Source organism: Stegodyphus dumicola, chromosome 1, assembly GCF_044657685.1.
Source record: "Stegodyphus dumicola isolate Sdum_Otavi_A_Nest chromosome 1, ASM4465768v1".
In the NCBI taxonomy this organism is placed as follows: Eukaryota; Metazoa; Arthropoda; class Arachnida; order Araneae; family Eresidae; genus Stegodyphus; species Stegodyphus dumicola.
The window spans coordinates 60,499,636-60,522,368 of NC_140768.1; the positions used below are offsets into that span (position 1 = coordinate 60,499,636).

The following is a 22,733-nucleotide window of genomic DNA, read 5'->3' on the forward strand; positions in this document are numbered from 1 at the left end:
AGGTAATTGTTCAGGGATAAAAATGAAACTGAGCGAAATGAAACAAGATTATTACTGTAATCAGAACAGTCATGTTTTTTCAAATCTATAATATTAATAACTGAATTCGGCATACGAGGAGTAAATCCAGAATACAACATTTATACTCGATACAGCTGAAAGCTCTCAAGACAGTTATCTACAAAAGAAATAATTTTCTTTATATTTATGAGAATATAAATAAATATTATCAGTAAACATCACCGTTATTTATTTTCTATAAAGCGACTACCTTCATTGAAATGGAAATCGTTTGTAACTGTTAAGTCTGTTTGAGTAGTTTCACTGTAACATGTGAACAATTGATAAAAGTTCGGCTAACGATATTAATTATTTGAAACAGTCAAATTTTACTCAATTTTTTAATCTTCAAAATTCTATCATCTTTCACTTAATTCGATAAACTCTGATCACTCTGATCTGTGACCAACCGTATAAGAAAAATCTTTGTTATATAATCTTCTTCAAGCACTCTATATAAATATTCACGTGTTTTCCACTGGCATTCGCAAATGATATACAAATGTTGCTAACGGTTTTTGACTGATAAACTCTCATCCAAGCTTAAAATACCTAAATTTGGATTTTTTTACGTTATGTTGACCCTTTTCTTATTCGATGGGTTAACATCGAATAAGAAAAGGGTCATTCGTGCTATAAATCCCATCTAACGAAGTGCGTTTAAAATTGTGCTCTGCATTAAGTATAACCGTATATCACAAAGTGCGCAACTGTAACAGAGGTTTCGGGCATTTACTTTCTTTCCCCTTAGATGACAGATTTTTACGTATGAGCTTTCAGCATGAAGTCTTTCACTTATAAATCATCAGAACTAATATATACTGCAATCTACATGCTGTATGCGTAATAATAATTAAGCATCGAGAATAACAACTCTAGTAGCACTTTTTTTACCCCTAACTCTTTACGAAAACAGTGGTTAGGTACATAATCTACTCAGCGAAGCAATGGCATGCTTCTTCCCCGTATTCACTTGTTGCCAGGACATATTTAGACTCCACTCGTCTCTTCCCCTCTTCTGAGACAGCCAGAGACTTGTGACGTGCTGAGATTTTTACTTCCCGTAGTCTTGGGAAGTACCCGCAACGAACGGCAATTTGACTGTAGAATTACGTGGCACTTGCACAGTTCGACAATCAAATCTGTGAAATGATATGGCTCTTAAGAAATCGATTCGGCCTTTTTAAGAAAATTCGTGTGATTGGTATCGAATTAAACCTGGATATACAAGGAAAAGAGGGTAACTGGCAATTGGTTATGTTTTATCTAGAGACTTTAATTGTTATTGGCATGTTTTGTTTTTAGTAATCGTGAAATTTGTATTATTGTAATAATCCATCTGCAGTCCAACATAAATGTGCATTATAGAATAGGAAATAATAGTGTTCCTTTACATGAAATATTAAGAAGTTAAAAAAAATTTTAAAAGTTAAGAATTTTAAAATGAAAAACTTGATTCTGGGATATTTTAAAATATTATGCATAAATGGTACATTATAAATCTACTTCCAAATATTGCTTTTAGATCATAATTCTATGACTTACTAAATTATGTTGCCTTAAAAATCATGAGAAGGCTAAAAGCATACGTATTTGGTATTATAGTTTTGTCATAGCTTTTTATGCATTTCTAGCCAGTTAAGTAATTAAATCTAAAATTTGGAAAATAATCCTTTTTTAAATGTCGTAAAAGCAGAATTTCCTTTCCGTACTTCGTCCATCTTTGGTGCAACACTCCTTCTTCTTATATAAATGCTCGTAAATCTAGAGACAGTATTTTGCACATAAATTTGAGTTTCATCTAGATTCAAAACCAAAGAAAAGCTATAAAAGTTATTTTTGAAAATATTTTCTTCCAAGTACTTTTCTACCAATAAGAAGCAAAGTAAAACAAAAGGGCAAAATGTATATGAAATTTGACAAACATCATCCAGCGGACATGATTTATATGCCCGAGTAATTGGTTATACAGAATTTTTCACTGTAAATATAAGTTATATCTATTGTGGCACTGACATTCAAGGTGAATTTGAATTTATTATTGTGCTTCGAGATTCACAACTCTTTCGCTAAAAATTTCAAACTAATAAAAATTTTCGTAACTATTCTTGATTATTTTTAACAAAAGGAGATAAGTGTAATAAAAATATAAAATAACTGAAGAAATCTGAAGGTGCTTAAGAAATATTAAAAGTGATAACATGGATTTGATGATTTTATTTACTTTGTATTCTAGATATGTTACGGCATTGATTTCAAAGGAGATGTATATATTGAAATTATGAACGGATTTCTTAAAAACTACGTTATGGTATCAAATTGAGTGCATATGTTTTCATTTGCGAAAAGGAATACGTGACTTTGAAATTGTTCTGAAATAGATAAACTTTCTTAGCGTTTGAACAATGAAAGTTTGAAAAACTCTCGAAACGATTGTTAAAACTCAGTTGAAAAAATATCAGTAAGCAGGTATTGTAATCGAAAACATTGATACAGCCTTAATAAATGACTCATAAAAAACAAATCTAGAAGATTATAGAGTTTTAAAACTTGCAAATGATCTTTAATATGTTATTTACTATTCGCTTACTGCAACGTACAGTTAAGTCGCTTTCAAAGTCCATAAATGCAAGTCCTCCGTTCCTTGTGATTTAATATGTGACTTTTAGAGTTTCAGTTTCAATTCTGTAGACATGACTGTGAGCTATCAATACGATGTGGCTTCATCCACCTCTGGCGGATTCATCAGACTTCTGTTCCGTTGGCGTGGAAGTGTATGGAAACTTGTTTACCGTGAAATGATCTTTTTTACAGCCCTTTATTTCCCACTCACTATGGCCTATAGGTACATACTCACAGATTTTCAAAAGAGGTAAGATTTCTCTTTACTCTTTGCATTTAATCCTCTCATGAGTTATGTGTTAATTAAGAAGCTGATTCTAAATTATGTTAAGTTGCGTATGGTTAAGCATAATATATATTTTGAGTAAAATGAGTTTTAACTGTCATTTATTAAGCAAAACAGAAATTTCAATCATTTTAGGTAAACAAAGTTTTAACCATCTGTGTATTTATGTATAAGTAATATTAATAAATAAATAAAATAATTAATTAATTTATCAACAAGTACATTTCGGTATTTAATGATATGTAATAAAAATAATGTAATAAACGTTCATTTATGCATAAAATATGTGTAAATCGGTTAAATAAAAAGATTTTTCCTATTCATATACAAATTCAAAAGAAAAAGGTTTAATTTTTAACATTAATTTAAATTCATTAAATTAATTAAATTTAACTAAAAAATGTGAAATAATTTTTCAATTTGTGAGAACTAAAATATATCATAATTTCCAACTATTACCGCGCCTGTTATTTAAATTAGGCCAAGCGCCATTTTGTAAATGTACTGAGCCAAAGGGGTAATCCTACTCAAAACTGTTCTCGTGACGGGAATGACCATCGTTAGTACGTAGATTTTTTGGCGGCGGCTTACGAACAGCTCGAGTAGAACCGTACCAAAGAGGGTCCATTAATAAGAGCGCTCTTGACGCTGTTTAGGTAAGGGTGCCTTCATAAGAAGGAAGTTAATAATAATTTTTAACACCCGTTACTAATTTGATTAAAATAAACTTAAATATTTATAAAAATTTTATCCGTAAAATTAATGCAACTGATTATTTCGGGGGGGGGGGAAGTATAGTTGTAAATATAATATATGAATACATATTCGGATGAAATAACTTTAGCCTATGGTACATTATCATATCTAAAATTATTATTTCGATGCAGCACATAATAGCTACTACTAACATGAAAGCCAGGCTAGACTCAACTACATGTGGGAGGAAAAAAAAAAAAAAAAAAAAAGATTTTATAATCATTAAGAAGGTTTAGTGACAGAAACAGACTATAGTAATTTTGAAAAACTTAAAGTGATAAAATAAGTTTATCATTTGTGCCGCTCAACCGGGATAGACGAAATTTAACTGTAATATAAATTATACCCGTTAGATAAAATACTAGAAAAACACTTCTTTCTAGTGTAGTAGTTAGCGGTGCTGGTTGCCATATCGTGGAGCCGGGTTTCGATTTCCAGATGCTCATAGCTGTCTAGCTTTCTTTCTCGCCTGTGTTACATCAATCTATCCACTGTAGTACACCGTGAACAACGCTCTTCATAATAAAAAAAAAAGACTAAATAAACAGTGACATCGGCCTTTCCTGACGAACGCTTAACGAGCAAGTTTATTATTTAAACAAGAAAATGTATTTACTTTTTTAAATAATTTAGTTTTTTAAACAACACAATTATAATTTAAATAATATTACCGTATTTACTCGCGTAATAGTCGGCCCCACGTAATAATCGTACCCCCATTTTGAAGCAGAAAAAATCGTCAAAAGTGTACAATATCGTGCAGTAGATTTTTCTCGCATAATGGTCGCACCTAGACTTTCACAATGAAAAATTGACAAAAAAGGTGCGATTATTACGCGAGTAAATACGGTACGTCGCCTAAAATAGAATCACTCTGGAATTCTGTTAGGAACCCACTAAAAATAAATTAAAGATATTATGCTAAATAAGTGTAACGGGAACATTTACCAGTTCTCATAAATGATAGGTCATAACGTAAAATGAAATGGCCAAAAAATATGGGAAAACTCCGCTAAGATTTCTTTAGCGCCAAAATGACAATATTACTAATGAAGTATGAAGAATTCAGAACGAGAATTATTTAAAAATTCGTCCATTATTTTAAAATAAAGTATGATTGCCAAATATTTTAAAAGAAATATACTATCAATTTATAAAAACAAAAAGTTATAAGTTAAATTGTTAATTAATTTTAATATTCTTTTTCCCTTAAAGGTATATTAAGGTACTTTAGTGTATTAATGAAAGTGATTATAGTAAACAGACCAATGAGTGTCAGCGTAAATTTAAATGCGAATATTACTAACTTATATTTGCATATTCCGATGAAATAACATATAAATTATTTTACTTTTTTTATAATAAAGCGTATCATTTAGTTTTCGAAATTCGTTCGAGTAAATGTTTTGTAAATTTATTAACTATGACTGTCTTATGTGCTTGGCTGTCACAAAATGAGCTAGACATTAGAAGACTGTTTAGTAAACACTCACTAAGTCTTTAAATACGACAAACTCAGGATAAGGGTGTAAAGAACCTTTAATTAACTCAGATAAATTTCATAGATGGCACCAACTCGTGCTTGCAAAAGCCAGTATTTTTGGATTAACTCAAAAGGTAATGAATAACTTAAAATTAAACGAAATTAAGCTTAGCCTAACGGCTTCACAGCTTAACTATCGCGAATACTTTCTCTGACTCGAAAGGTCGGCGTAAAGAAGCCTAATGGCAATACTAGCACAACGCCACAGAAATATAATCGCTAGAAAATCAAAGATATCAATATGGCAGAACACGCTGATTTCACCTTCTAAAACCTTCTCTTAAATACTAACTTCTTTCAACTTCATTTGAATTCACGCGCACTAGATGATTTGCATTCTGGCAAGAAAATGTAAGTTGAAAGCAAGAGCGATAGGAAAGTCTCTTAAACATAAAAGAACTCTTAAGTAAATTAAATAAATCCCCACAAGTTTAGAAAAGTTAATGAGAAGAGACAAGAATTGAAGAAAATTAAAATCACTATGGTAAAAAGGGATTGTTGAGGCGTAAGAAGATAGCATGCGTATCCGGGACTTAGCTACTGCATACCACCGAATGCCAAGTACGATGGTGTTTACGAGTATGAAAAACAAAAAAACAAACAAAAAATTAAATCGGCTAACGTTGGTAAGTGTGTGATTATAAAACGTTGAGAAGGGTCTGTTACCAAACAAAAATCAGAGACGTTAAAGCATGTTGAAAAATTGTTTTTAATCTGGATAGCAGAAAACATTTATGTACAGTATCATTTACATTACAATGTTTCATTTATATACAGTATATATTTCATCCACTGCATTTGCATTTAAGTATTAAGTAGTGTTTAAACAATAACAATAGCATTTTTATGAGAATGTATTAATTACTTTCGCTTTATTTTTAATTGGCAAAAATCATCATCCAAAGCTATGGAATGGTTTAATGACATATACAGAGGTACTACTTATACAGAGGCTTACCTTTAATTTACACTGGTGTGTACAAAACTTAAGCAACAGGTGTTCTTTCTGCCATAACTCCACGAGAAATCTTCTGAGAGACATGAAATTCAGAAATGTGAGACAGCAGTTTGTATTTAAACGATGACGAAACCATGGATGCACAAAAATGAATACAATGCAAACAGTATGGAATCAAACAAAAAGGGCTTTATTGAACTCATAGTATCGTTACACATGACTGTCTGTACAAGAGGAAGAACAACAAGCAGATATTTCTTAGCATGGGATATGCCCTTCCATTACTTCAATGGTTGCTTCGCACCGTCTCTCCATACTCAGCAACAGACTGTCCAACAGATCTTGAGGTAAGAGTGTCCATTGCTCAATCACCATCTGTTTCAGTTGTTCGGTGTTCCCGGAGAATGTAATCTTGCCACAAGCCATCTCCCCAAAGCATCCCATACATGTTCTATTGGATTTAAATCAGGGAAGTACGTTGGCCAATCCTTTCGAGTGATATCTTCACTTTTCGGTAGCTTCTGAATAGCAGGAGTCTGGTGTAGCCGTGCATTGCCATCCATAAAATCGGTCTGCTCCAATGGCACCACAGAACAGACGCGTATGGGGAAGGATCACCTCCCGACAATAGCGATCTCCGGTTACAGAAACTCTGTCGTAAATAGGGAGCTCTATGCGCCCTTCAGTATAATGCCTCCCCAGACTAAATCTCCAGGACCACCGTAACGGTCTCTTTCCGTGATGTTTCTGGAATGAAACTATCCTGGGATCCAGGAATGAAACCATTACTGGGATGAAACCGACCTCTCTCCAAATCAGCTGGAGTTGAGAAGCGCTTGTGGCACTCATCCATAAAGAAGACACTACTCCATTGATGAGATGCGCTGTTTTCGTGTCCTTGCACCATTCTAAACGGTGTCGTCGATGGCCAACTTTCAAAGGGATGCAGCATAAAGGATGGCGGGCGAATAGGCTACCTTTGTGAAGGCGTCTGGATACAATAAACCGCGACACTTGTCGCCCCGTTGCTGTATACAGTTGTTGAGCTATGGCGCTTGCTAACTGGTTTCGGGCTCTTTTTACCTGCAGGACGATATATCGGTCATTCACTGCAGTTGTTTTCCTGGGACAGCCACCACCAACCTTTCTAACAGCTGTACTTATGGTTTGGAAGGTTTTCCAAGTACGCGAAATGACAATTTTGTTCATCCCGAACTCTTCAGCTACACTGGTCACACTACGCCCCTCCTCCAGCTTTTCCATCATTCTTCCAGGTGTGAAGTCATCCAGGTGATTTCTTCTAGTCATATTTCACGAAAGAACTCACTTGTACTTGCAGTGAATGTCTTTAATTGCGTCTACGTCCTTCCTTTTATTGTAGACTTGAGTTGAGCCCGCCGACCGCACGTGTTTTGCGTACGCTCACGTTGCCTGTGACATTTTGTTCCTGACATTTGCATACGTATGGACTTTCTACTGAACTGCGTGTTCATTGTACTCATTGCAAGAACCTCTTTTCTGCAATTTTATGGCTATCTGATTAAAATTTATATTGTTGCTTAAGTTTTGCACACCCAGTGTAAGACACTTGGGCTTTTCAGTTTTATTTGCAAATATTAGTTACTAAATATTAGCAAAATGACTCGATTTTATTTCACATGTATTAATGATTATCTAATTAAATCTGTTTGTTTTGAAGGAAATTCTTAAAAAAATAATTTATTCAAAATGTTTTGAAAATGAACATACATAAGTATTCGGACACTTTTAACAAATAATTTATATTTAATAAAAGCATGAAAATATCGGATCGTGCAAGCTTTCTCTGAACATCCCTTAGCAAAAACTACATTTTTAATGCGTTTTGACAGGGCTTCAACTAATATTTTCGGATAAGAATGCTCCATTTTGTTCCATTCTTCTATAATAATTGCTTTTAGTAGCTTCCGAAGAAATACCATGTTTCTTTATTATTTTCGTGAATTCACTCTTTACGTGTTTGAAAGGATTTAAGTCTGAAGGATACTGATGAGTTTTGATACAATTAATTTTAGAACATTTGGATAATAATTATAATACAATATTTAGCGCTCTATATTTTAAGATCGTTATCTTGATAGAACTTGCACATATTTTGTACTTTTTCTTCCAGATGTTTTAAGGCTTCCATTAAGAATATTTATATGTTTGTTTCTTGAGGAGTTTACACACAAATATATACTTCTCGTTACTTCTAGTCGTCGAAATGACATCCGGCCTAAGGCTGTGGTTCCTGACGGATTAACGTCATCCCGACGAAGAAAAAAACCTACCGGCAGACGCCCATTTTCGAATTCAAGCGTTGCAGGTTACATACTGTTAAATTACATAAAATACTAGATGGTAAAATATTAGATGAAGTACCATCTAATATTTACATGCTTCGTTAGACTATTGCATTTGTAGACATTAGGTATTTTTTTAAGCTGGCAAGATGAAAAATTAACAAACGGCTTCGCCGGGAATCGAACCACAGACGTCTGAAATACCAGCCCAGCATGCAAAACGACTACACCCCGAAGACACGCTAGGAAAGCGGAAGAAATACATTATATACTCCCCTTTTTAAAGGGGGACTGGTGATTTTAGGAGACTTAATCGCAAACTCCTGGGTGTGGAGAATCCTCATCCAACACCCTTTTAGTTCGGGCGCCACTGTAGGGAGATTAGGTATTTTTTGAAGCTCGCAAGATGAAAAATTAGAAAATGCCTTCACCGGGAATCGAACCATGGACCTCTGGAATACGCCCCAGCGTGCAGAACCACGAAGGCACGCTAGGAAAGCGGGAGAAATACCTTATACATTCATTATTCGCAGTGATAATTTCTAGCATTGCAGATTACACAATTATGTTTTATACAACATTACATGGTGCACAAATTTCTGCTTCTTTAGACTTTTATATTATTCACAACGGTTTTTGTATGCTACCCTGTGCGTTTAGTATATTACAACATGTAATGTTTGAAAGGAGTATTTATATATATGTATTAAAACGAGCAAAAAAAAAGAAAGAACAAAAAAATTATGAAAGGGAGAGAACTTGATTGAATGGTATATTAAAAGTAAAGAACAAGTCTTATATATAGTGAGAAAACTTATATATATATATAAGACGTTGAGAAGTTATGTCCTCAAATAAATGCGCTGCAGTATAGTAGTCAACTAGTAGTACCTATAATTAGCCCAATCGCGTGTTTTCGATTGTTACATCACTGAGGTTTATCGCAGTTATTGTATAATTTTAACATTATAGTATTTATTTTCTCATTATAAGTTAGATCTCTATCTGCAACTGGCAACTAGCGAACATTATGTTGTTGTGACACGGTACGGTAACGCTCACGGCAGTGCATGAGTCTTTGCCAACTTTGCTAGTATAATTGTTTTTCAGAGTGACACTGAGGCAGGCTGACCAATTAGCTAGCATCAGCTGGCTTATTGAGGTGGAATACTTTAACTTTGAATTCAAAAGTATAATCTTCTGGATCTCCCAACTTGCCACGGTCACATTGTAGAGTCATTAGGTTATTTGGAAGCAGGAGAGATGAAAAATGAGCAATACCCTCTTCGAGACTCGAACCACGGACTTCTCGAATACGCGTCGAGCGTGCTGACCATTACACCGCAAAGGCATGCTAAGAAGGCGAGAGAAATACGCTATAACATAGGTCTATTTCACTAATTTGAAAACGATGAAGATAGATTAGAAAAGGATCATGTTCAGTGAGGAACCACGTTATCTAACTCGTTTTCCCCAGCAAATTCGTCGATTAGTGGGACTTATGTCTCAAGTGCATATGTGTACATAGCTGCTCATTTCGCCAAATGGTCAGCAATTTCATTTCCTTGAATTCCCACGAGTGCGGGAACGCAGAAAAGTTGAGGACGATCTGAGGAAGGAAAATTTACTAACTGTCGCTGTACTTCACGAACCAAACTGTTTCTGGTCTTGAAATTACAGAGCGCCGTTAAGCCAGAGGCAGAATCTGAATAGTTTGAGATTGGCATATAAGTTTATTGGCATATAAGACTGCGGCTAGTCTTGTTGCTTTCCTTAATGCAACTAATTCGGCTTGGTAAACTGAAAACTGCTCCTAATCTTCTTCGCCATAAGTATATCAGGTATCTTCCATTAGGCAAAGCCCATTTCCCGTTTTAGAGCCATCCGTGAATATCTTAAATTCGGAGTTCCAATTGATTTGCTTTAGATGAGCTGTATCTGGAATATTGAAAACTGTTGAATGCCATAGGTCTTTATACAATATTCTTCTGGAGAATATAAATGGCCCCACAGAAGTTGCGATTTCTGGAGTCTCAAGACGTGAGAAATGATAGCTTCCCTTTTAGCTGGTAAGTCTAAGGGTGGTATTCCCGACATTATTTGTAAGGAAATACGATAAGCTCTTGTTAGGAGTAGCAGTTGCTTACGTTGAAATGTACTGAGCAGTTTTCTTTCTTTTGGGGTAAATTTTGGCCCGCAGATTGAGGCTCCGTACAGGAAAATTCTGTCTGAGACTGTTTTTATCTTGGTTTTAAGAAATTCTACAGCGGCTCCAAAGCTTTGTAGTGCAACCTTTAATATCGAGCTTTGTAGCTTAGCTACTATTAATTTAATTTACCTGAGATGCGGAAGTCGCGAAAGTGTATCGTTTATGACAATTCCCAAGTACTTAAGATTGTTTACAACCTTGATATGTTGGCCCGAAATTTTAATACATGGGTTTCTCTTTAGTGCTTGACGTCTGCGAATTAGGAGTGCTTTAGTTTTGGCTGCAGAAATTTGAATTTTATGTTGCTTTGCCCATTTTTGAAAGTTGAAAATACAGTGCTGTGCCTTAGTCTCAGTTAATGAGCGTCCTGCCATAGTCAGGACATAGATACAATACGTAATGAAAATCATCAGCATGTGCTATCACGTGCACATCCTCCAGACCTTCAAATTCACGAAATGCTATTTTGGCTAATATTATATTTCACAGTAGACGTCCCAGGCAGGAGCCTTGCGGGCAGCCTCTTGAGACTTTCTTCTTAGATATCGAACTGCTTGTGGTAACTTGAACACGACAATCTGTTAGATAACTGCAAATCAGATTCAGTATTAATGCTGATATTTTATAGATTTTTAAAATATTAAAGACATCTGGACACCAGAGTGCATTAAATACACTCTGGATGTCCAAAACGATCACTACTGTATGCATATTTTTATCCTTATTTGAGCTTATTGTTTGCAGCAAGTCATTTAGTGCATGTTCTGTTAATTTATTTTTTAAAAATCCATATTGCTGTTCATTGAAGAATTTTATTGAATCCAGGAAACGATGAAGTCTTAGTACAATTGTGCTCTCTAAAAGCCTGCCAAATGCAGGAATCAGGCTTATCGGTCTGCATGAAGTGAAGAAAGACGGATCTTTGTCAGCATATAGGAATAATGCGACCTACCGTTCTAACGCTATTTAGGGTTTTCGCATGCGCTGAATATTTTGCGACCGGAAAACGTCGGCGCTGCCATCCTACATTTTCGGGCTTCTGTAACTACCGTGTTACCGTGAGCGCCCCTATGTTACCATTCGCAAAATCTCTAGCGCATACCTCCGAACAATTATATTTGCAATCTCATCTCAATCGGTTAACCGAAAGGGACGCTAAAAGTTCAGATGTTGGGAAAGTTTCTTTATGATCACTCTATATATATGCACTCTCTCTCTCCCTCTCTCTCTATATATATATATTTATATGTACACATACATGTATTATAGCAAAGAAACGAATTTTATGTGCATATATATATATATTTTCTTGAGGAGGTTTAAATTTTTTTAAAGAATTTTTCGTTATATTTCTATATCTATCTATCATCTCACTCTCTTTCTCTGTGTATATATATATATATAGTATTTTCTTGAGGACGTTTGAATTTTTTTAAAGAAATTTTCGTTATATTTCTATATCTATCTATCATCTCACTCTCTTTCTCTGTGTATATATATATATATATATATATATAGTGACGTAATTATGATGTCATGGACAAATTTAGAATAGTACCTACAAAATGTTCTCTAATAAAAAGTTTCTCCTTTTATATATATATATATATATATATATATATATATATATCAAAATTGTTTGTCTCATACTATCCAGTATTTATTTAGTGACCATATATCAGTTCGCTGAAACTGAACTCCATATGGATCATAAATAACTGTGATACGAAGGATATTAAAAAAAACTACTCGGTCTTCAGACAAAGAATGAGATAACTCATCCGTAGTATAAGACACTCAATGAGTTAAAATGATGAATAAATATCAAAACATTGAAAGTTAGTTCTTCACCACTGAAATTTAGTTTTCGTCTTGCCTTTGTTTCTCGTATTTCTTTCGGTTGAAGCTGCCAGTTGTATTCATGTCTAAATCAATCTCGGTTGAATGGCGTTTTGCCAGAGTAATTATTCGTTGTGCTATAGCTTTCCCGTGTTATCTCGTTATTTAAGAATTATTATTGTTATGTTGTACTGGTACTCGGGAGCTGCCGGTTCAAAATAGTGGCGTGGGACATATACCTGCTTACCTTTGTTAGACATCAGGTGTCCCCGTCCTCCGTCACCTGTCACCTGTGTTATCTCGTTAGCTTTATTTTGCTATTATAATTCATTTCTTACATTTCTTTATTTCTTCAGCATATGTTTTGACATATTTGAGTTTAACTTAGAATTCATAACAACGTAAGATATTTTACATATATTTGACATCTCTTCGTTTTTATATACTACTTGAGAAAGCATGCCGTCCTGAAATGCGATAAGTACACATTTAGTACCATTTACCAGTTCAATTCAGTTTAGTTTAGTTCAAGATGAATGCGGATATTTGGTCATTACTAATGATCAATGGGTATTGTCCCACATTCATCCTTAAAAAGATTAATTTTAATTAATAATAATCAAATTAGTTACATTTTTCATATCACAATATTGAATTTAAAAGCATAATTTCTTAAACGTATTTACATGAAAGAAGTATAGGCAAATATCCTTTCCCAATGCAGCAAAAGAATAAAATGCCTTTGCTTAAAGAATCTTTTGAAGGGAGTGATATTTATTGCAGGAAATTTGAATGGTATAGGTTCCTTCAGGAACATTCCATTATACAATGATCTGGAGATCCAGTGTCCCAGCAGACATTTACTGTAGTCGTACTAAATTTTGACTAAAAATATTTTAGTTCTATTCTTATACATTCCTTCGGATTCATCTCGAATTTAAATATTAAGTGCGAGTAATTTGTCAAATAATCTCTCATATCCCCATAATTTCTTCTTCCTATATATTGAAGTGCCACTGCTTCATTCTAGTCCCAATCTTGCAACCAAGTACAAAAATTTAATATTTTTGTCTTAATTAAATTATTTTGTCTTAATTAAATTATTTTGTATTAATTAAAATCTCTGAAGTCTGATGTTTCGTCTGGCCATTAAATTCTCGATAAGCTTAAAATTTATGTTCATGTTAATTACGAAGGCATATGAAAGGCTAGGAATGGTTTTCCTTCTTCTTTTTTAATTCAGTATTTTTTCTCCTTTTACATAAGAAAGCGGTTTACATTTCTTAATTTTTATAATTTCATGTCAAATATTATTCACAATTAAACTTCAGCTTTTAACTAAACTGGTCTGAAGAGTTAATACTTAGAGCCAATTCATATCCTTCTTGTCGTTAAAGCTAAAAATCCAACAAAGAAGTGTGTCTAGGTATTTCTCGTTACCTGGAGGATAAAGATAAATCTCCACTTTTATGTTCAATTCGAGAAAGGGTATAAAGATTATATGGATATTTTTATATTCCGTTATCTTTCAACCTTTCTATAGTCTATAATAGGCATTTCAGAGCGAATCTTCTGGCTTGCCCGTAACGACAACTACAGAAGATGGTCGAGGCCACCAATTTGCTGAAATCACTTAATCCCGTCTATTGACGGCGTTGAGGACGACATACGTTACCGTCGCTAATGAGAATAGGTTTATTGTGGCCTTGAAGTACCTATTTGAAAGTAAGAGACTGTTAATTATTCACTTGAAGCGAGAAGTTCGCCCCCTCACATACCGATCCTACAGCCAAGTACAAACTTCAGGCAATTTTGATCATTTGTTGCACATATTTTATAATGTACCATATTTTTTCATTTAATATGCATACAGTTTAGTCTCCAATATTCAGACAAAAAGTTCGTGATTCAATTAAGAGCTTGCAAAATTTGAATACACCATTAAACATTCAGTGTTCCTGCGTACATTTATGCTTTTAAATTCCTGTTCAGCCCATCATAAAATCTCTGCTGTTTTAGTTTCACTCATAATAATAAAGATATGATCGCGTGAGTAACAGTAAAGTATGTCATACTATAGTGAAGACTAATGATTTCTATTTTAATGATATCAAGAACAAATAAATTAAAAAAAACACATTTTTTAAATAGTTCTTTCAAAAATATTTTAAATAAATTAATTCGACTATTTCTTATTAAGTCAGATATCTGAAGTTAATCAGAGAAACGCATCGTTTATTATTTTCAACTACAGAGCATAGATCATACCAGTGAAAATACTGAGTGAAATTGGCAGTAAAGCTATAGATTTATATGAAATAACCATGCAATATTTGTAACTGAAATAAAGATTTCTATTTAAATTATTAGCTCAGAGGAGCAATTTGCCCAGAAGGGCTGTTAATTTCGTTTTGGCCCATTTTGCGTTGGTTCACTATGAAGGGCGTTTCACTTTTCGTATTGCTGCCACCAAATATTAGAGCTCTGGATTTTATTTAAAGAAAATAAGTGATGAAGAATCTGCATGAATGTAAGTATGTTTCTTTCACAGTGAAAAAACAACGGTATCTAGAGACATCAAATTTTGAAGAACATAACCGTCTACTCGAATATGGGCATCTGGAAGCCAAATTTGGAATCTGAAATTTATTTTATTACCTACTTTATGTTTTGCAAAACTTTAACAAATTTTTAATTAACAGACTCAACGATTTCAAAGCGAGAAGTAACACTGTACGAAAATAAAAAACGTTTTTATGTCCAGCGCGCGATTATGTATCGAAAATTCTAAAAATATGCTTTTTCTAAATGTTTAATATTGCTGCTGAATTGAATTTTAGGTTTAAGTGTGACGGAAATGATATTTAATAAATAAAGATAACCCACAAAGCGTTAAAAAACACCCATTTGGTCGTAATGTAAAATCTGAAGGCTTTCATATTTTTTTTAGTCCAAAGGGGCTTTGTCCCTAAAGGACTATTGTTTTCGTTTTGCTATTTTGCGTTGGTTCACTATAAATGTCCGTTTCACTTTTAAAAATGTTGCCACCAAATGTTAGAGTCCTGCATTATATTTGAAGAAATTAAGTAATGAAAAATCTGCATAAATGCATGTTTATTTCTCGCATTGTAATAAAACAACGGTATGTAGAGCCATCGAATTTTTAATGACGTAATCCTACTGCTAATATGGGCACGTGGAAGCCCAAATTTGAAATTTGGAATTTGTTTTATTATCGATTTAATATTTTGTAAATCTTTAATGAATTTTTGATTAACAAACTCAAGGATTTCAAAGCGAGCAGTGGTAACGTTGTACATAAAACACTTTTTTATCTCCAGCGCATGAGACTGGGTATCAGAAATTCTAAAGATAGGCTCAATTCAAAACTCTTTTGCGATATTCTCTCTTGAACTGAATTTTATGGTTTAAGTGCGAAGAACGTGATATTTAATAAATAAAGGTAACAGACAAAATGTTAAAATAAACGTCTCTTTGGACGTAATTTAAAATCTGAAACCTTTCAGAGTTATAGCTGTTTTTTAATCAAAATATTTTAAAATTTTTTTAAATGCTTTGATACAAAATATACTGCTGTGTTCACATATAAACGATTTGTTAATTATTGATCTGAAACTAGATTAAGGAACTGATTCAGCTTTTAAGCTGCATAATTCGCTTCGATAATTTATTTAGAATCTTATTTCAATTAAATAATAATATAGTTTAATCTTCAACATTTAGACAAAAAGGTTTCCAATTCGTTTAGCTCCAATAATGTATTTATATCGGTACACGTTTTCTCGTGTAGGAATAAAATAATTAATTAAAAATACAATTAAGAGTGGAGAAATTAAAATGAAAAGAGCATAAAGAAAAGCTTAAAAAAGAATTTCAAATGTCTTGCAGAAGACAATGCTTTTGATTAAAGCTTAATTATAAAACTTCACAGTTTCATTAAAATTAATTATGAAATGAGAATAGGTAGTTTAAAAAAAACGACGCTTTATGTTTGTAACTTACTTATAAATATTCTAAGCATTTCGCAACAAAAATATTTCCGTGTGAATGACCGAGGCAGATGGTTGTGGAAATATCGATGACATGGTACTAAACTGTTTTTTCAAAAACAAATTAAAACGTTTCTGAAAGAGAATTTGATTAGACATGAGTGAATTAGAGTAGATTCTCAATTGATGGGGAATTTATATGAATTCTGTGGTCTCCGATTGGGAGGAGAGATTCTTCGACCTCTAATTGATCAATCCAAATTGTAACACAATTTCTTACGTTTGAAACATGATAGAAATCACACATCAGATATACAGAAAGGTTTAAAAATTTAAATTAAGCATCATGTAAATGAAGTAAAATTATTAGGAATGTTTCCTTGATAATATTTAAATAATAATATTATAATAATATACTATGTATGAAGAAACATATAAATAATACGTATTGGTTAATTATGGTATACTTTAAACTCGTATATCTCTTTATAGCATGCTAAAATAAAAACTTCTGAGTTGCTGGTTTACCCAATATTTGCAATACATCTTTAAATATTCCTAAATATTAATTGGGAGGATGACATTCTGACACATAGTAAGAAGGAGAGATGGAGCAATCGGTTGAGAACCAATGGGAGACTTCGCTTGTTCCGTTTTTCTTACCATATTGTCAGAAAATCTAGGAAAGTCGACAAATTGGTGCAATGCATGTAGAAGGTTGTCTGCTGTTTATCTGAAGTAAAATCTCACATTCCTAATTATTTAACAGAGTGTTTTACCTTGCAGTAAAATAGACTGATGACTTGACATAAGAGATGCATCATCTCATCCGCGCAAGCATGACGGCAGTGACTAAGTGACGAGAAATTAGTGATGGCTGCTTGCCAGAAAGTGATATCAAGTAGCTATATTAACGAAAAACATATGGAAAAATGTAGAAAAAAATATACAGTATTCATTACTAGAGACGTTTTCATGTAAGGAATTTCTTCATTAATAATCTGAAACGCACTCTGTTTCAGAAATGTATTTTAATTACCGTATTTGCCGGCATATAAGACGCACTCCCTTTTTTACACACATATTTTTGAAAGATAAAACTTTATTATTGATCATTATAATGAATTTACAGTATTTTAAATATAAAGTAGCACAAATGCGAAGTAATACTTTCTGAAAATGCCCAATCTATGTGGGAAGTAACACCTTTTAATCTTCTTCATCAAAACCCAGACACTCATCTCCAGAACTAAATGAAGAGTCACTTGAAACTCTTCTAATTCAGCATCCGAAGCTTCATACAAATTGTCCTCTGTACCATCCAGTGCATTACTAATGCCACACTTCTTAAATGATTTAACCACTGTCTCTGTTTTCACAGCATTCCATGAAGCTTTGAAACATTCACAAACTTGCGAAATGCTAGACCTCTTCCTTCTTCCTGACGGTGTAAACTCAAAATCTAAGGACTGCATCCAGCTGTTTCACTTCTCCTTCATAAATCCGTTAAAAGGTTATTAATGCAGACATCTAAATGTTAAAGCTGACTATTTGGGTCTCCTAGAATTACAGCTAACTGAGTTTCCAATTCTTTGAGTTTATTTAAACTGAGTTTCGACGTATAAGACGCACACCATTTTTCAGACCTATTTCCAAAGAAAGAAGGTGCGTCTTATACGCCAGTAAATACGGTAATTCAAAAAGCTGCTTAACTCTATTCTGTGCAGAATTTTTAAACATGTTTAACTTTCTAGTGTGTATTAAATTTTCTAATCTTAATCACCTAGTAATCATTTCGTTCATGCAAAAGAATATATTTTAGTCATTCACAGTTGGTATCTACATCTTTAATCTTTTCTGTAATCTTTTTCGTAAAAGCTCTTGTATATTAGTTAAAAGTTAAAAACCACGAGAATCTCTGAAATGATAAAAGAGCTTGTGAAATACTGAAAGTCACTAGAAATACTGGTTTCTTGTGTTTTACCAACTACAGTAAACTCTATAAAGAATGTATTAGATTATGAAATTTTATCAGTTTTGTAACAAAATGGGAATTACACACATGCATAAAATACAGGTCGTTCAACTTTAAAATATCACTAACATGCTAAATGGCAAATTAATTGAAGCGATAAGATATTAAAGAAATAGCAGTTGAGCAGTCGGATTTCCCCTACTTTTCATAACGCATTTATTCATCAAGAGAATAATATGTATCCCATACGTATTGCATTAATCCTTCAGGAAATGTACTATGAAAATTTTGGCAAATACGTATTTCTTCATCTGAACCGCCCCTGTATGCCAGATAAGTGTATGTTACAGGTGTATGCATATCGTGTATGCATCTAAGGTGTAGTTATCTTTTTGGATGCATACAAGTGCATGCATCCAAGGTATAGTACACCTGGATACTTTTGTGTTTAATAAAAGCAGCAGTTTTAAATAATAATTTCGAAACTTTTATAGTAGTTAATCATATATCTTCGTATCTAGAAAAATAATGCGTAAAATATGTATAGTTTTAAAATAAAAAAATGGGAAAATCATACTTTTGATGATTTAGCCAAAATATATAACTCTGAAAATTATACATGGTAGTACAATTGACAGAGATAGATATTGTACTAAATTTCAAACTTATGTTTCATAATTTTATTTTATTTTTTGCTTATATAACAGCAAAATGACAAATAATCTTTGCAAAATTTATTTAATTTCTTAATTTGTATTTTTAATGAAAATACCCATGTCTGATACTTTTTGGCCTACTATAACTTTTTCTCACCAGTGACCTGGGACTTTCGATTCGCACTTTTGCAACATATAACTTTTAAAATCAAAAGTCGAACGCATATGTACTCACACAGAAGTTGGTCAGACGTTTGCTATAGAACTGCTAACAGAACTGTTAATGTTGTAAATTTATGTAAGTATTTAAATTATATCAGTTTTGTTTATAACGCATATTAAATTATAATTTATAATTGATAATGCCTGTAACGCATGTACACTTAACACTCAAAAATATCATGTTCTCGAATGATTCCTTTTTAAACGACAAGGATTTGTACTTATAATTTATTTATAGCGCTTATGGATAAGGGTTATAATGTTAAGAACTTTTCACAGGATTTATATAAAAATAATGCATGATAGACCCCTCTATTACGGCTCTAAAATATAAATTTGAATCATTTCAGATTTTTTTAAAGTTATATTACATTTGCTGTAGTTTCTTTCATCTCTGCAAATAGTATCTGTTAAATATATTCTTATGAACATAATGCATACAATTTTCAAATTATTATATAACTGGATAACTATTTTGGGGCATTATTTTAAAAGATCTGAGAGCTATTACAGTGCCCGGAATTGTGATACCTTTATATTTCTGCCAACATTTTTATGAAATTTATGCTTCCAGATATTTAAGTATTAAAGTAAAAACTGCTTTCTTAAGTTATCCAAATTCAATAGCATTTGTTTTCCACTGTGTGTTTTCACTGTGCATGAAGGAATTATTTTAAAGAAAACAGGCTTATTGTAGTAAAGTTAATAATGAAATTTATAAAATGTTAAAATCGAAAAATAATTAATCGGAACAATTTTAAAATACTAAGTAACCATACATTGGTGGTTTTAATAATAATAATCATAGCAATCATATAAATAACTTTTTTTAAAAAAAATTATATAAATATTAAATATTTAAATTGTAAAAAAAAAAAAAAAAAAAAAAAAAAAAAAAAAACATTAAAAGGGGGAAAAAAAAAGTCTGAAAGCTTTCAGATTTTATATTACGTCCAAAGCAGCGTTTAGATTAACGATTTGTGCGTTACCTTTATTTATTAAATATCATGTTCTTCGCACTTAAACTATAAAATTAAATTCAACAGCAATATTGAAAAATAATTTTAAAATGAGCATATCTTTAAAATTTCCGATACACAGTCTCGCGCGCTGGAGATAATTTTTTCCCTCGTACAGTGTTGCCATTGCTCGCTTTGAAATCGTTGAGTTTCTTAATCAAAAACTCATAAATGCTTTACAAAATATAAAATAGATAATAAAAAAAAATCCAAATTCTAGATTTGGGCTTCCAGATGCCTATATTCGGTGGAAGATTACGTTATTCAAAATTTGATGGCTTTAGGTACCGTTGTTTTATCACAATGCGAGAAACGTATATACATTTATGCAGATGCTTCATTATTTAATTTCTTTAAATATAATACAGGGCTCTAATATTTGGTAGCAACAATTTAAAAAGTGATTCGCCATTTATAGTGAATCAACGCAAAATGCCAAAACAAAATTAATAGCACTTCTGGGCTAACGGACTTTGGGGTAAAATAAAGGACAAACATCACCTCTTGATTTGTAAGCTTGGTTTCCTTCCTGCAGCAGCAAAAATTATTTGCAATGCTTGACGCCACAAATTCCATCGTGTAGCTCTAAAACTGACGCAAAGCAAATGCGTCGTTAATTCTGAAATACATTTTTATTAAAATTATCCGAATATTCTCCCGATTGTTTGTTCTGAATTCTGTATATTCGATGAATTTACATCTTTATATAATTTTTCATATTTTAGTCAAGTTAATAAACTATCCTTGCATGTGGGTATGGTAAGATCCGCCCGCCGGTAGTAAATGAATAACATTATTGAAGACTGCTAGCAGTTCGACACGGGTTCGAATCCCGACGAACGGGCTCGCTTTTCGTGATGTTACCCATACGTAATATAAATACGAACAAATTTTCCTTTGAAAAGTTCTCCATAAAAGCATCCCTTCTTTTACGCAGATGCCCTTTTTGTGCTTTGTCATATTCAAACAGACGAATAACGTGATATTCTAAAGCTCTCCTGTGAATGAATAGCTGAAATAGCTGAACGCAAGCAGCTTCTGTCAGGTTCAGCTCCTTGAGTTCAAGTTTATCCTTATGTTTAACTTACATGAATACAAGCCAGTTTACCTTAGAAAGTCCCTCATGAAATGTCCCTCTTAAACGGTCGTTCTCGCAGCTATTGTTTGGCCAACTTAAACTGCCAGATAGATAATATTTTTAAAGCTAATTTTATTATCAATAAGATTTGAAAGTATTTTATATCTTATGTCTCCACCCTAGATTGCGATAACACACCTACATTCCTCTGTTTCTCTTTCTTCAAACAACTATCTTTGTGAAATTCTAGTTCTTAAAATTTCTCTAGAAAAATAGAACTTAAAAAATATATTCTTTAATATCAGTTACATTAAAATCTGTGAAATGATGTTTTAAAATATGACCTTTCGTTAAAGTACTTTAGAATTAGTATGATTGAACCAAGCTTCTTTAAATAAACTCTTTTATTATCAGAGCTTATTTAAAAGCCTTAATAATAAAAAATATAAAAACTTCTAAAAATTATAACTACATTTTGGTATTATCGGTAACTATCGAGCAAAGAAAAATGCAATCCCAAGCAAGAGACATGCGCTTCTTACTACGTAAATAATAGAATTTTAACAGAAATTTTTAATAGCAGCTTACCGCTATTCAGAATGTGGTTTTTGCAGAAACGAACAAATTGTCGATGTAAAGGCCTTAATTTCTGTGGCAATATTTGAGACTGCATTTGCATACGGCTTCTACGCCCACCAGCGGCGGAGCGGTAAAGTTCCTGAACACTGGTAGTTCGAGAACACTGGTCCGAGATTCGAATCCTGCAAACGGGCTGGCTGCTTGGGTGTTTTCGGGGTTTTCCACATGGTAACGTGTTACTACGAGCCAGTTTCCCTTAGAAAGTCCTCCACGCAGGCATCCCTTCCTTCCGTCTAGTGCCTTAAGGCGGAACACTCAAAAATAAATAAGTAAATAAATAAACATGGCTTCAATGATGATATACACCGTGCTCACAAGTTTTTCCTCGGCTTTCGCAGTCGTTAGTCGTAAACATGTACTTTCAGCTAAAAAATGTTTTATATGACGCAAAGATTCATATTTTTAAATTTTAAAAAATTTATTTTATCGAAACTGAGAAATCTAACTTTTTACGTGTTTCTCAGGTTCCTATACTTATATTTAGGATAATGTTGTCCTCGTTATAAAAAAATAAAACACGAAAGCTTTGACTTCCTT

General features: G+C 32.8%; 1 protein-coding gene across 2 annotated transcripts in view; it reads left to right on the plus strand.

The window, feature by feature from the left end:
- Positions 1–1,067: 1,067 nt before the first annotated feature.
- The window catches only part of LOC118204111 (bestrophin-4-like), a 76,755-nt gene continuing 55,089 nt past the window's right edge, over positions 1,068–22,733 (plus strand). The window contains exon 1 of one of the 2 annotated variants that reach the window (XM_085815322.1): positions 1,068–2,932. In XM_085815322.1, coding sequence (XP_085671448.1) covers positions 2,754–2,932 — 179 coding nt within the window. In that variant the 5' untranslated portion in view covers positions 1,068–2,753. Of the gene's footprint in view, positions 2,933–17,465; positions 17,585–22,733 lie in introns of those variants that run through there. The other variant, XM_035376431.2, reaches the window with a different exon arrangement.